Source organism: Puma concolor, chromosome A1 (genome assembly GCF_028749965.1).
Source record: "Puma concolor isolate L17-30 chromosome A1, mPumCon1.1.hap2, whole genome shotgun sequence".
Classification (NCBI taxonomy): Eukaryota; Metazoa; Chordata; class Mammalia; order Carnivora; family Felidae; genus Puma; species Puma concolor.
In genome coordinates, this window is record NC_141667.1 from 53762965 (window position 1) to 53778066 (window position 15102).

Genomic DNA, 15102 nt, shown 5'->3' on the forward strand with positions numbered 1-15102 from the left:
GTGTGTACATGTTTGTGTGTGTTTGCTGTGTTTATGTGGGTGCTTCTGCATTAGGGACAGAGTGAGGGAAGATATACCAAGGAAAAGCAGAAATGCCAATTTGCCTCCCCTTCTCTTTTCAGATATCTTATCATGAGGTAGGTCTCTTCACTGCAGCAGGAATGTTTATACACTGGAAAATGCTTAGAGTTTGATGTTAAGTTGAATTGTACACGTTAGTACCTGGTAAATACCTAGTCATTTGTCAGCTGACAGTGCCAGGAAAAGCTATGAGATATGCCTGAAATTTCATGTGCAAGAAAGAATAATGAGCACAGAGAGAGACTTGAAATGAATTTTTGTAAGGAAGATATTATAGAACCTATGTATTAGATATACTGAGTTTGTTCTGCCTGCTGTTAGTTGGACATAGGAAACGGAGGAGGATGGGGAAAGGGTGTGCTAAGAGTGAGATGGTAGCAGTTCAGATAGTTCAACTGTAATTTCTGCAAGGGCACAAAATTGGTTTCAAGCAACTTCATTTAAATGATGCCTAGACTGGGGGTGCTTGGGTGGCTCAGTCCATTAAGCGTCTGAATTCAACTCAGGTCATGATCTCCTGAGTTTGAGCCCATCAGGCTCTCTGCTGTCAGTGAAGAACCTGCTTTGTATCCTCTGTCTCCCTCTCTCTGCCCCTCCTCTGCATGCACTTGCTGTCTCTCTCTCTCAAAAAATAAATAAACTTTAGAAATGAAATAAATAAATGATGCCTACACTAAGGCCTGATAACTTAGGTGCTAATAAATTTTGATGAATATTATTAAATAATAGAAAAATACATAATGATAATAATAGATAATATTTATTAAATTTACAATATAGCCCATCAATTATATAATGTGTGTGTGTGTGTGTGTGTGTATATATGTATATATATATATATATATATATATATACATATATACACACAGCAGTATTATTAGCCCATATATGGATGAGGCAAATATAATAAATCCTTATCAGTTGTGATTCACACATGTAGTAAGATTTCTAGTAAGACTTAAAACATGGATTAATTTTTCATGTTGAAACCTCTCCCTTTTTGACAATGGCAGTAGAAATTTTCACATATTTTCTGTAACTTTAAAGAAGCCATGTTTTAAGTGTCAATTTGAGGAGCTGAAATTAGTTTCCTCAATACAGTAGTCTGAAATTTTAAACTGAAAGTTTTTTTCTTAATGTTTATTTATTTTTGCGAGAGAGAAAGAGAGAACATGAGCACCTCTGCTGGGAAAGGTGTAAAGAGAGAGGGGGACCAAGGAATCGAAGCAGGCTCTGCACTGACAGAAGAGAGGCTGATGTGGGTTTCAAAATCAGGGACTGCAAGATCATGACCCGAGCTGAAGTCACACATTTAACCACTTAACTGAGCCACCAAGTCCCCTGAAATTTTTTTCAGTTTGGTAGATCCATATTGTATTTAAGTTTCCACATTTGTTTTCGACTGATGAAAACTATGTCAAATAAACTGTGATGTTTGCAATAATGATGGGATTTATATTTATATTTTTACCACAGTTAAATTTTTTTTTAAATCTTCTTCTTCTTGGGGCACTAGGGTAGCTCAGTCAGTCTGGCAGCCGACTTCAGCTCAGGTCATGATCTTATGGTTCATGGATTCAAACCCCACGTCAGGCTCTGTGCTGACAGCTCAGAGCCTGGAGCCTGCTTCAGATTCTGTACCTCCCTCTCTCTGCCCCTCCCCCACTTGTACTCTGTCTCTGTCTCTCAAAAGTAACTAAACATTAAAGAAATTAGGGGCACCTGGGTGGCTCAGTAGGCAAAGCATCCGACTTCGGCTCAGGTCACGATCTCACAATTGGTGGGTTCGAGCCCCGTGTCAGGCTCTGTGCTGACAGCTCAGAGCCTGGAGCCTGCTTCAGATTCTGTGTCTCCCTCTCTTTGCCCCTCCCCTGCTCATGTTCTGTCTCTCTTTCTCTCCCCAAACAAATCAACATTAAAAAAAGAAAAAAAAGAGAAAAAATTAAAAATCTCCTTTTTTTTCAAAAATCTTTATTTATTTTTGAAAGAGAGAGAGCACAAGCATGGAGAGGCAGAGAGAGATGAAGACAGAAAATCCCAAGCAGGTTCCACGCTGTCAGTGCAGAGCCCAATGTTGGGCTCGAACTCACAATCCATGAGATTGTGACCTAAGCCAAAATCATGAGTCAGACACTTAACTGTCTGAGCCACACAGGCACCCCCTACCAAAGGATTTAATTTTAATTTTAAACATTAATTAATTTTAAAAATTAGAAAGTTTTAATATTAAAATTAATTAATTTTTAATTTAAAAATTTTTAATTTGAAAATTAAAATTTTTTAAAAAATGAAATCATTTAAAAGCTGGTTGACCTTTCAAGTGAACAACAACAACAAAAAGAATGAAATTAAACTGATTTGAAGAATGCCATAAATTATCAATATAATTATTTGCTGTTATTTTTATTTGCCCTTATTTTCCCCTGTGGTTTAAAATCCTCTTGTATGGGGTACTTGATTCTGGAGCCAGTAACAGGGAGTTCAAACTGTATACAGCTTCAGGCCTGTCTGCCCCACCAGTCCTATCCACTAACATTGCCACACTCAATGGCACTCTTGTGACTCCAGAGTCTAAAAGAAAATCCCTGGGAGGCCCATAATTAGCAATGAGAGACATTAGCCTGGGAAAAGTCTGCTTTACTGTGTCATGATTGCCTAGAACATCTGAGAATCATTACAAGGTAATTCACAGCATTGATCAAGTGCTTACATGGTGTGCCATGGTAAGTATATGTTGAGAATGCTTGTAATTTTCAGACCATACTTTTGATATTAAAAAAAAAAAAAAATTATACGCTGTGATTTTGGAAGAATGGCCAACTTGGCATTCTTAGCATTTATGCACTGTTATTACAAATGTAATAACAAAATGTAAATGAGCATGCTCATTTCTGGAGCATGCTTTATAAGATTCAACTTTTAGATTTTAGCAGATACTCACTGAACACATACCATGTTCCTGGTTCTCTTCTAGGTGCTGGATAAAGTGCACTGAAAATCAAGCAAGCAAATGCCCTGTTGTCATGGAGAACTGATGTTTTTATGTGATGGCAAGAGCATTCCAAGGAGATGAAAATAAAAGTGGAGATGCCCTTTGAGGCTCAGACTGCAGAACTCACACATCTGTACATTCTATTGGACAAAGCAAATTCAAGGTCAGTCCAAATTCAACTATGGGGACATAGACTCTTCCTCAGAATGTGGCTTGTCTAGTACCCTGAGCATTGAGGTACTTTGAGTTTCCGAGGAGACAGAAGGAGACTGAGATTGAGATAATAAAGCCAAACTTTTTTTTTTAATGCAAGAACATAGACATCGACCCTGTGAATGTCATGCTGTAATTGAGGGAGATAAATCTATCCGGAGGAACTATAGATACTCCTTCCACGCCACTACCCTCAAAATGCTATTGGAACCGTAGGTTGCTGAATGTTAGAACTGAAAAGATCCATCTATACCACACGTATCATCCCGTATTTTATTGATGAGAAAATAAGTCCTAGAGAAATGAAGTGACTTTCCTAATGTCACAGTTGATAGAACCAAGATTCCTGACTCTGGACTCTATGCTTTCTGTATTACAACATAATGCTTCTCAAGTTTTAGAGAAGCCCATAAAAACTGTCGCTTTTTAAATTGCCATCATGTTACTCAGAAACTGCATGCAATTGGGCTTAAGAGTTCGGTTTCTTAAGTCAGATTGCCTGGGTTTAATATTTGCTCTGCCATGGACTGTATAACCCGTCTGTGTGTTATTAAAGGCAAATAATTGAACCTCCCTAAACTTTAATCTCCCCTTGAGGAACACTGCAATGGTAATAGTTCCTGCCTTGTGGTTTTTTTAGGAAGATCAACCAATGTCACACAGCACAGTTCCTGATAAAAATTATGCCTTTTGATAAGGATACTACTTATTTTATCCATAAAATTTTAAAATTAAAGTGAAATTAACATATAGTGAAATGCTTAGGTTTTAAGTGTGAATTTCATAAATTTTGTCAGTAGATAAACCAGTCTACTAACCTTCCTAATCAAGATATAGAATATTTCCTTTATCCCAGAAATCTCTCCTGTGCCTCAATTAGCACTTATTATAGTCAAACTTTGTTCTGATTTTAGTCACATAGACTTATTTTGCTGACTCTGAAGATCATATAACTGGAATGCTTTATTTATTTATTTATTTATTTATTTATTTATTTATTTATTTAGTCCTGGCTTCTTTTGCTTAACATATTTTTGAGACTCAACTATGTTACTGAATGTATATATGTATGTGTGTGTATATATTTTATTTATTTATTTTTATTTTTTTGGGAGGGGGGAGAGAGAGTACAGCAGGGGAAGGGCAAAGGGAGAAGCAGAGAGTTTTAAGCAGGCTCCATCCTTAGTACAGAGCCTGATGCGGGGCTCAATCTCATGACCCTGAGATCATGACCTGAGCTGAAATCAAGAGTAGGGCACTCAACCAACTGAGCCACCCAGGTGCCCCTATGTGTATGTGTGTGTGTGTGGATGTATGGATAGATAGATAGATAGATAGATAGATAGATAGATAGATAGAGATACGTGTTTATATATATGTGCATGTGAGTAAGTGGCTTTTAAGATTATTGCTAGGAAATTTATTTTTCCATTTTTTAAATATGGCATGGAATCTGATTATTCATTCTTCTGTTGATTATATTTAGATTGTTCCACATCTAATAAATCTTCAACACAATTCTTGTATAGGGCTTTTGGGGGGACATACATTTTTATTTTTATTTGATAAAATATCTTGATGTAGAATCACTTGGTCATATGGTAAGCAGAAGTTTACCATATGTAAGAAACTGCTAAAATTGTTGTACCATTTTACATTTTCACCAGAAAAAGAATGAATTTTGGTTGCTCTCCACCTTCTAAAATTTTGGCATTGCCGGTTTTGTTAATATGAAAAAAAATCATTGTGGTTTCAATTCATATTTGGTTAATGAGTACTGACAATGAGAAACTTTTCATGTCTTATTAGATACACATACAATTTTTTCATTAAATGCCTATTCAAGTATTTTGACCATTTTTATTAGGTTATTTGTATTTTCATTCATAAGATGTAGAATTTCTTTTTTTTTTAATGTTTTCATCTTACTTTTGAGACAGATTGAGAGAGAGAGAGGTTGAGAGAGAATGAGAGAGAGAGAGAGATTGGATGAGAGAGCAAGCAGGAGAGGGGAGAGAGATGGAAACACAGAATCTGAAACAGGCTCCAGGGTTTGGGCTAACAGGACAGAGCTCAAGGTGGGGGGTGGGGGTGACTTGAACTCAACCCGTGAGATCATGACCTCAGCTAAAGTCAGCTGCTTACCCGATTGAGCCACCCAGGTGCCCCAGATTTCTTTCTTTCTTTTTTTTCTCAATGTTTATTTATTTAATTTAAGAGAGACAGCACAAGCAGGAGAGTGGCAGACAGAAAGAAAGAGAGGATCCTGAGCTTGCTCTGTGCTATCAGCACAGAGCCCCACATGGGATTGTATCTCATGAGCAGTGAGATCATGGCCTGAGCTGAAATCAGGAGTTGGACACTTAACCAACTGAGCCACCCAGGTGCCCCAAGATGTAGGATTTCTTTATGTATACTGGATACAAGCTCTTTGTTGGATATTTTCATTGGGAATATTTTCTCCCTGTATGTGACTTGACTTTTCTTTTTCTTTCTTTCTTTTAATTTTTTTCTAGTGGAATCTTTAGATAAACAGAAAATTTGATTTTTATGAAGTTCAACTTATCAATGTCATATGTTTAATAATTTTTATACCTTCTCTAAGAAATTTTTCCTACCCCAAAGTCATGAAGATAGTCTTTCTAAAGACCATAATTTTTAGCTTTTGCAAGTATGATAGAATAAAAGGCAAAGATTATTTGAAAAAAAACTTATCCATCTGGAGGCAACCTGGCTGGCACAGTCAATAGACCGTGACTCTTAATCTCAAGGTCATTAGGTTTAAGCCCTATGGTGGGTGTGGAGCCCTACTTAAAAAATAATAATTATAAGATAAAATTTACCCATTTTTCCAACATTATTGGTTTAAAATATTAATCTGTCCCCTTTAAAATGGCTTATCTTTGTTGAAAGTCAAATGAATATGTATATGTAGAACTCATTAATTGATTCTTTTTGCTAGCTACTGAAGCCAGAAGCTTAGATAATTAATTTTAATTTTTCTTCTTTTCTATATATATACAATTATAAATTTTCTCCATATCCTGCTTTAGCTCGACAAAACAAATTTTGATATGTTGTATTTTCATTTGTTTTGAAGCAAATGTGATTTCCTCTTTGATCTATGAATTATTTAGACATATATTGTTCAATTGTCACAGTTTTTGGAACTTTTCTATTATTGTTTTCCAATTGAATTCTTTTGTTGTAAGAGAATATATACTATAAGCTTTCAAAATTTTGAAATTTACTGAGGTTGTTTAATGAACATTTTATAGTTATGCACATTGGTTAATTTACTCTATAATTATTGAGCATACTGTTGTATAATTGTGAAATCAGAAGACTTTTAATATTGCCAACTGGGACTGTGGGATAGATCTATTTCTCCTGTCAGTCATTGCTTCATTTTATTTTTAGCTCTATTATCAGGTGTGTAAAATTTTCTAATTTTTATGTCTTCTTTATGAATCAATTTTTTTGTCATTATAATAAATAGCACTTTATATCTTCTAATACTCCTTGTATTTATATCTATTTTCAGCCAGCATTTTGCTATTTGTATTCTCCTTATCTTGTTATTTCCTCCCCATTCTGTAATTTTCTGCCTTCTTTTGCATTCATGAATTATTTTTTAGTATTTGGTTTTAATTTCTCTAATGATTTTTAGCTACATCCTTTTGTAGTATTTCCAGGGGTGCTTTAAGGGTTGCCGTATTCATCTTTAACTTATCAGTCTATTTATAGTTGCTATTATGTCACTTCATGAAATGGAAGAAACTTGGAACAGTGTAATTTACTTAACCCCATCTCTGAGATACTTTGTGCTATTATACACATATGTGTTATTAACCCCAGAATGAGCTGTTATAATATTTGCATTAAAATTCTGGTCTCTTGGGGGTGCCTGGATGGCTCAGTCAGTTAAGCAACCAACTCTTGGTTTCAGCTCAGGTCATGATCTCACCATTCATGAGTATGAGCCCTGCATTGGGCTTCACAGTCAGTGCCTGGGACTTTTTCTCCCTCTCTCTTTCTCTGCCCCTCCCCAGTGTGCACAAGCACTCTCTCTGAAAATAAATAAAAATAAACAAAAAGAAAGAAAGAAAAAGGTCTCTTTTACATGAAACACAATAAGGTATGTGGTTTTTTTTTCTCACATATTAACCATTTTCAACGCTCTCCACTTGTGTAGATCTGGGTTTCTATATGGTATCACTTTCCCTCAGCCTGAAGAATTTACTTTATTAATGCTGTCGCAGCTCTGCTGGTGACAAATTCTCTCACCTTTCATTTATTTGAAAATGTCTTCTTTTTATGGGGGGTTCACTTTTGAAGGATCCATTTACTGGATATAGAATTCTATATACACTTTTTTTCAGCACTTTAAAGATGTCACCCACTGTTTCCTGCCCCAAACTGTTTTGATCAGTCAACCATCATTGCAATGTTAACCTCTAGCAATTAAAGTGTTTCACTGTTCTCTGAATATTTTCAAAATATTCATTTAATCTTTAGATTTTATATGTGTGATTATAAAGTTCCCAGGGGTACTTTTCATTATGTTTACTCTGCTTGGAGTCCACTGAGCTTCTTGGATCTATAATAAATTTTTTTATTACCAATTTTGGGAAATCTTTTGGCTATTACTAGTTTAAATATGTTTCTGCTTTACTCTCTTCTCCTTCTACGATAGCTTATCAGGAGGCTTGAGACTGTCACACAGAGTTTCGTAGCTCTTTTAAATTTTTTTCAATATTTTTTTCTGTGATTTTTATGTCAGATAATTTTTATTGATCTATTTTTATTTCTACTGATTATTGCTTCCATTCTGCAATTGTCAATCTGTTATGAAAACCCATACCTTTCAGGTATTATACATTTTGGTCTAGAATTTTCTATTTTTTAAAGTAGTTTCTATTTCTTTGCTGAGATTCCCTACTGTACACTCACTGACCACATAACTATCATGATAAAATTAGTTGACTGAATATCCCTTATTTGCTAATTACATCTCAGGTTTTGTTTATATTGAATGCTATTTTTAAAAAATATGTGTCCTATTATCCTGTATGTATAAGACTTAGAATGTCTTTATTTTTTTTATCATGAATCAAACAATTTTACCATGTACCAAAACAATTTCTATGTTATCAACATTCTGATTCTTAATAGTCCTCTAAAGAATGTTCATTTTTGTTTTATTAGGAGTTAAATTATTGACAAATGACCTTCATCTTGGGCAGGATTAGTTCTATATTGTTTTCAGGTTAGTTTCAGTTTTGTCCTTAGGCTTAGAACAAATCCTGTTCCTACAGCAGAGAAGGGTCATGGTCCTTCTAGGGTTTTTAAGAAAAGTGTGATGTATTTATTATGATCCTCTAACTTGGTGGATTGAAATTCCAAACTCAGTCTCTCCTGCACTGAGTGGCAGCTGAAATACTGGCTTAGCTTTTTCAGTCTTTCTGTTTTTAACTTTTTCCCAGGCTTTTTGGTGTCTTTCACCCCAAAACAAACAGGTAAGGGAAGTTTGCTTACAGATTTTGACTCTTACTTCTCTGTTATTTTTTTTTTTTTTCTGTGATTTCCCCCTCAGCTTGAGCAGCTCAGGCACCCCCATGTCCTTCTTTGGAATCTCAAACTAATAAGATTGCTGCCTTCTGATTCTAGCCATCCTTTCTGGGGTTGAGGGTTTTCCTGGATTTGGGACCTCCCATGCTCAAATCAGGCAAATTGGAGGCTAATAGGGACAAGTTGGTCATCCTTTAACTGCCCTCTGTGGAAAAGCCACATAATTGTACATCTCATCCAATTCAGTTTCATCTTTCTGTGGTCAGATGTTCAACACTTTCTGCTTGCTTTGGTAACTTTCTAGTACTTTACACAGTTTGTTTAATATTTTGTCCACTACCTATAATTTTTAGCATGCAGGATGGCTAGCCAATTTCTACATTACCAGGACTAGAACTGCAGTAATATACTTTGATTTCCCAAGTGATAAGAGATTTGCTATCAACAACCAAACTGGTCCAACTTTTGACCTCATAATTCACTTTTGATAATAATCATAATAATATAATAATAATAATAATAATAATGTCAAATTATTAGTAAAAATAAAACTTTATTCAGAAAAAAGTTAAACTGCAAAAAGAATCTCAAACATATTGACAATGGCTTGCTTAGATGACAGAATCAGGTAGTAGTTTTTTTTCTGTTTTATTACAATTTTAAAATTTTAATATAAATGCATATTTGCATAGGTATGCATATATTATTTACAATGAAAGTATAAGCATCATAATTACCAAATAATGGTTAAATATGTGTTATAAACATATTTTCTTAAAAATGGGCAAGAATAAATGCCCAAAACTAAAAGGTAATTAAAAAATAAATTAGTGGATAAGGTGTCTTCCAAATACCAGTGAATATAATATGTATTGCAAATCTTAGAAAATATATCAAAATAATTTTCTTCAGAGTACTCACCAGACAGGAAAGGTCCTGAGAGGCAAACTGAAGCTTAGCCAGGAATAGGGCAGGTAAAATTGTATACAAATGCTATAAAAAAATTTTAAAAAAGTAAAATTTCACAGATTCTTTTAATATGCTGAAAGGTGTTCCATTATTAAAATAGATTAGAATTTACAGAGACTGTTATGATACTGAGAAGGGATCAATATATGAATTACTACTTTGGGAATATGATAGCATTCATTCTCTCAGGTTAATATGCTTGTCACTAAACTCAGGAGAAAAAAAACCTTAAGATGCAAAATTGGAAATATAGAAGACAGAATTGTCACATCAATTTTTCATGTGCTATAAACAATATTTGCAGGCTAATGGCCTACATATGTTTGGTGTGGCTTCCTTTGTGTTTTAAAAATGGGAACATTTCTCATAATTTTATTTCCATTTCCTCTGGCAACTCTAACTAGAACAGAGCAGTGGCAACTCCATTCAGAAGGGGTGTGAACACTTCAATGTGTATCATTTCCAACCCTTAAGTTATTCAGAAACACAGCCCTTTTCTTTCATTTATCTTATTGGCTTGGTTTTGGTAGGCATCTGGCCTTAGCCTACAAAAATACAGTAGGATATCTTCATTAAAAACAAAGATACAGCTGGGGCGCCTGGGTGGCTCAGTAAGTTAAGTGTCCCACTTTGGCTCAGGTCATGATCTCATAGTTCCTGGGCTCGAACCTGATTCCCACTTTAGTCTCTGTGTTGACAGCTTAGAGCCTGGAGCCTGCTTGGGATTCTGTGTCTCCCTGTCTCTCTATACCTCCCTTGCTCATGCTCTATCTCTCTCTCTCTCTCCCTCAAAAACAAATAAACATCAAAAATTAAAACAAAACAAAGATACAACTATTAACAACCTAGCATCTTTTTGTAAATAAATGTAAACATAAAGAGGGCCAAAGTTCTTCACAGTGTAGCAAGGAGCAAGAAAATTACAAAGATAGAGATTTACAATTTTTCTCCCTCTATTTTAATAACAATAGAAAGAAGTCACTTGCCTGCTTCCTGTGACTATTGTTTTGACTGGATTCTGTTTAAATGTCATAAAATGAGGCAGATTTTTAAGGCCTTTAGGATTCCAGGTGTGTCTGTTAGACCCTTTTTGCTTCATTGTCAGAATGAATTTCCTCAACTTATATCAATTCTCTCTGCTTTCCTCGGGCAGAGTTTAGGGTTGTGGTTGGAATATTCTATTCCTCTGCCTCCTGGACTCCTTACTCAAGTTCCCCACTTGGAAGACTTTCTGGTTTTGAAATGACTCCCTGCTATATGGCAACAAGGCATCTTATTAGTCCTCTTCACCTGTATCTGTTCATAAACATCTTTGCTGTGGTCTGGACTCTACTGGAAACTTGAAACAATTTTCACTTTCTTCTTATGATGAGTAATGGGGTTTCCCCTGAGGCATATGAACTAGGATGGCACAGAGGGATATCTCCCATGTATCAGTATCCATGGTAACATTCTAAGCAAGAAGGAAGCATGCTACCACGACTCATCCACCCCAGAAATTTTCAGGATTGTCACCAAGCAGAACAACAACAAAAAAGGCAATTCCCATACAGTGAATAGAAATCTCCTTATATTATTAAATGTCCTCTTGACCTTTCCCCTTTGACCAACTCTCTTCAAAAAGCAGCCACTATTTTGTGGTCTATATTCTTTACTTAAACAACTATCTCAGTGTAATTATTTTCATCCTTCAAGTGTTTGTGTCTTTACATTTCCACTGGGGAAGGGGAACAAAAAAGGGAGGAGTGAATCCTGGGGAGCGTAGAATTTTTTCTTGTCTTTTAATTCTATCAATGTTTTCTCCCTTCATTCAAATGGAAAATTCACCAAATCTGTTTCCCTACAGGGAGATTTAGAGAGAAACGGTCATTCCTCCCCCATCCCCCACTTCTGCCCCTCCTTCTCCTACAGTGTAACCGTGACTTCTAAGACTTCACGATTTTAATAAGGATTCTTGGCAGATCTGATGAGACAAACCTTCTGTCACTGGTGATATAGTTTAGGGGCTTGCTAAAGCATCTCTCGTTCCCATGAAAGTCAGTCTTTGCATGCTTGTGTGTGCAGTAAGGAGTTTAAAAGCGCTGGGAAGACACCACGCATGTGTTAATTCGTGCTGCAGCAGCGTGCATCACTTCCACTTTGACCTCATAGTTAATCTGCGTGATAGTTAATCGCGCAGAGACTCTTTGATTTTTTTTTAAATTTCTTTTAAACACACACACACACACACACACACACACACACACACACACACACACAGCCTTAGCCCTGCTTGCCCTCACTAAAAGAGAAAAATCAAAACAGCAAACAAATAATCCTAAAACGATGGACCGGGGGAGTATGTGTAAGTGTCAGGGGCAGGAGTATGTGTAGAGTGTGCGCGCATCTCTCTCCCTTATTTGTCTCGGTGTGCGTCTCTCCCTGTACCCTCCCCCTGCCTCAAATACATTATTCCCCTAGTCTTGGAAGCCGCTCCCAGAGCTGACGCTTTGATGGTATCTGCAAGCGTTTGTGTTGATCTTATTTCTGCCCCCTGAATATTAATTCCCAGAGCTGATGGCAACACAGCATCTCAGTGAAGGGACCTACTAGAGGCAGGTGGGGGGAGCCACCATCAGATCATAAGCATAATAATAATACAAAGGGGAGGGATCCTTCTGCAACCAAGAGGCTAGAGGCAGAGGAGGAAAAAAAGCGATGAGTCCGACAAATATATGGAGCACAGGAAGCTCAGACTACTCGACTCCTGTATTTTCACAGAAAATGACGGTGTGGATTCTGCTCCTGCTATCGTTCTACCCTGGGTAAGATGTGCTGTTTTCAGTGTTGTTTTGTTCCGGAGACGTGGGGGAGGGGGGAGGGATGTGGAAATAGGGAGACCACCCAGATTTTAAACACTGTTCTGGGATATGGGGTTATAAATTAGGGGAATGTGAAAATAGGGGGGCAGAAAAGAGAGGGAGAAAAGGGGAAGGTCACTTTCATTTATTTCTTAATTTTTTTGGTTTTATTTGTTTTGTTTTAGAGTAGAAAAGCTAACGTCATGAAGACTTTGTATTTGGGGAGTAGCATTTTGATAATACTGCAATCTGATATGGAGGTGGGCTGAACTGATACATGCCGGCAACTGAGGCCATGTTGGAGGCATTTTGGGTGGGGGGGTCTAGAGCAGAAAACTGCAAATGGGATCCTGGATCACACCCAGGAGATGTATGTATGTGGCAGGGAGGGGTTCTGTTCCTGTACACCAAAGTATTGCTTGCTCCTGCACCTGGACATTCTTAAGATCAGTCAGCCAGATTTTCTATTCAGCCCCATTGACCTAGCAGCAGATTCCCTGATGGGCAGACATGGTTCAGCACCAGGGACAGCAGTCCCAGTTAGGGCCAAAAGGAAAAGAAGCTTATCTAATCCCATAGGACAGCTCTAATTCTATACAGGACATCCCTATAGTGCAGACAGGCCAAGGGAGCCAGAGAGCACTAAAAACCTCTGGGGGTGGTGGTGGTGGTGGGGGGCTATTCTGATTTCTCTACACCCTCCAGGAGGTGGGAGGAGGACTGGGGCATGGGGTGGATAATGTAGTTGATGAATTTATAGAGGATATATGGCTAGAAAAGAGGTGGTCTTGCTGCAGTGTTGAAAAATAAGCTGAACGAAGTAAATGCTAAGCCAAAATTGTGAAGTTATGCATTGATACCTTAAAGCCTTGCTGCACTAAATGGAAAATGGGTAAGGGGAAGATGAATTCCTAAAAACGCTGAGCAATTATATGCTCTGAAGTGCTTTGCACCCAAATTTTCCTGAACTTCATTGCACCAAAAGTATCAGGAAAATATTCTTCCACCTATAGATCATCATTTATTTACACACCTGAATAGCCCCTGGACCTCACGTACACATACCCTCAGGATTTCTAGCCAGGGCCAAAGTCAAGTTAGAAGTCCACTACTTACACTTCTTACTTTCCTCTATACTGTCATTTTGAAGTAAAGCTCTGGAAGAATTACTCTCATCTTCCTCCACCTAGCACCCCACAAAAAGAAGAGAAAAAAACTAGCTATAGAAGAAATCAAGTCATTGCCCTAAGGTTTTTGTGGGAGTTGATACTCTTGTGTAGTAGTTGTGGCAAAAGAAGACAAAAGGCATGAGGGTTAAACTTTTATTTTATCAAAATTTTCTAGTTAACTTCTCTGGTCCTCCATTCTCTAGGGTAGGTATTGGCAGATAAAGATTTCTGATAAAGAAGAGACACAGGGAAAACAAGGAGTGAAAGCCTTTTTTTTTTTGGAGTTTTTAAGCAGAGACAGGTTCTGCTTAATTCTTTCAGCACTTTTCATACCTTTGTTCTTTACTATAAAAATAGAATGTGTTTTCATTAAGAGTATAAGATTAGGTAGCTTTCTCAGAAGTGTATACTACCTTTCACTGGAAATTGTTCTATGCAATACATTTGAGTGGAATCCTGGAAAATCATTTTTTCTATTTAAAAATTATGCATATATATTTCTGTTCAGTGTTTTGTGTAGCTCTTAATTTGTCTCAGGAATTAAAGAGTTGATAGTTGCTTATGGATAGAATATCATTCCCATATTGTTACCAGTTATGAAACCTGTGGATTGAAATCTAGACAGGACATAGGGAAATATGTCTTTCCTTCCTCTTCATGTCTATCTTAGTAAACAATTTTATAACTAAATCAATGAAGATATTCTTATTTATCTCCAATAGCCTTATTTTAATGAAAAATATATAATTTTATTATTTTTCATAATAGTATCATATTTAACATGCCTTTTTGTTGCCACAGCTCTGACTTTTCCAATATTATATAAAAAGTAAAACTTTAGTGATACATTTTAATTTTCAATTCTTTGCTTAGTACCCTAGATGAGCTTTTTAGATAGCTCTAAATAATGTAAATAATGTGTAATGTAAACTCTCCAATAGGAAGATTTGCATATTTTCTCAGTAACGAGAGAGAATGGAGTCATTGCAGTTTAGTGCAGAGAATGTGATCAGAGTTTTAGTTTGCTGTAATCTCATAAAAAAAGCCATTTGAGTGGCTGAATAGGGCCGGATGGAAATAGAAGCTTTGATGTCTAAAGCTGATCCTAAAGGAGGACAAAAAAGCATCTGGGAAAATGTGGGATCCTAGGAGCCAATTTAAGAGAGGTTTGGGGGGTAAATAGTGGCAGTAGAACCACCTAGAAGGTTGAAGGGAACTTTAAGAAACAAATATTTAATTGACTTTTTCATTTATATACCTGCAAAGA

The 15102-nt window shown here is 36.5% G+C and overlaps 1 protein-coding gene across 2 annotated transcripts in view; it reads left to right on the plus strand.

Moving 5' to 3' along the window:
* The first annotated feature begins 11950 nt into the window (after window positions 1-11950).
* The window catches only part of GABRG2 (gamma-aminobutyric acid type A receptor subunit gamma2), a 115264-nt gene continuing 112112 nt past the window's right edge, over window positions 11951-15102 (plus strand). Inside the window, exon 1 of one of the 2 annotated variants that reach the window (XM_025923437.2) lies at window positions 11951-12630. In XM_025923437.2, coding sequence (XP_025779222.1) covers window positions 12524-12630 — 107 coding nt within the window. In that variant the 5' untranslated portion in view covers window positions 11951-12523. The remainder of the gene's footprint in view (window positions 12631-15102) is intronic. The other variant, XM_025923439.2, reaches the window with a different exon arrangement.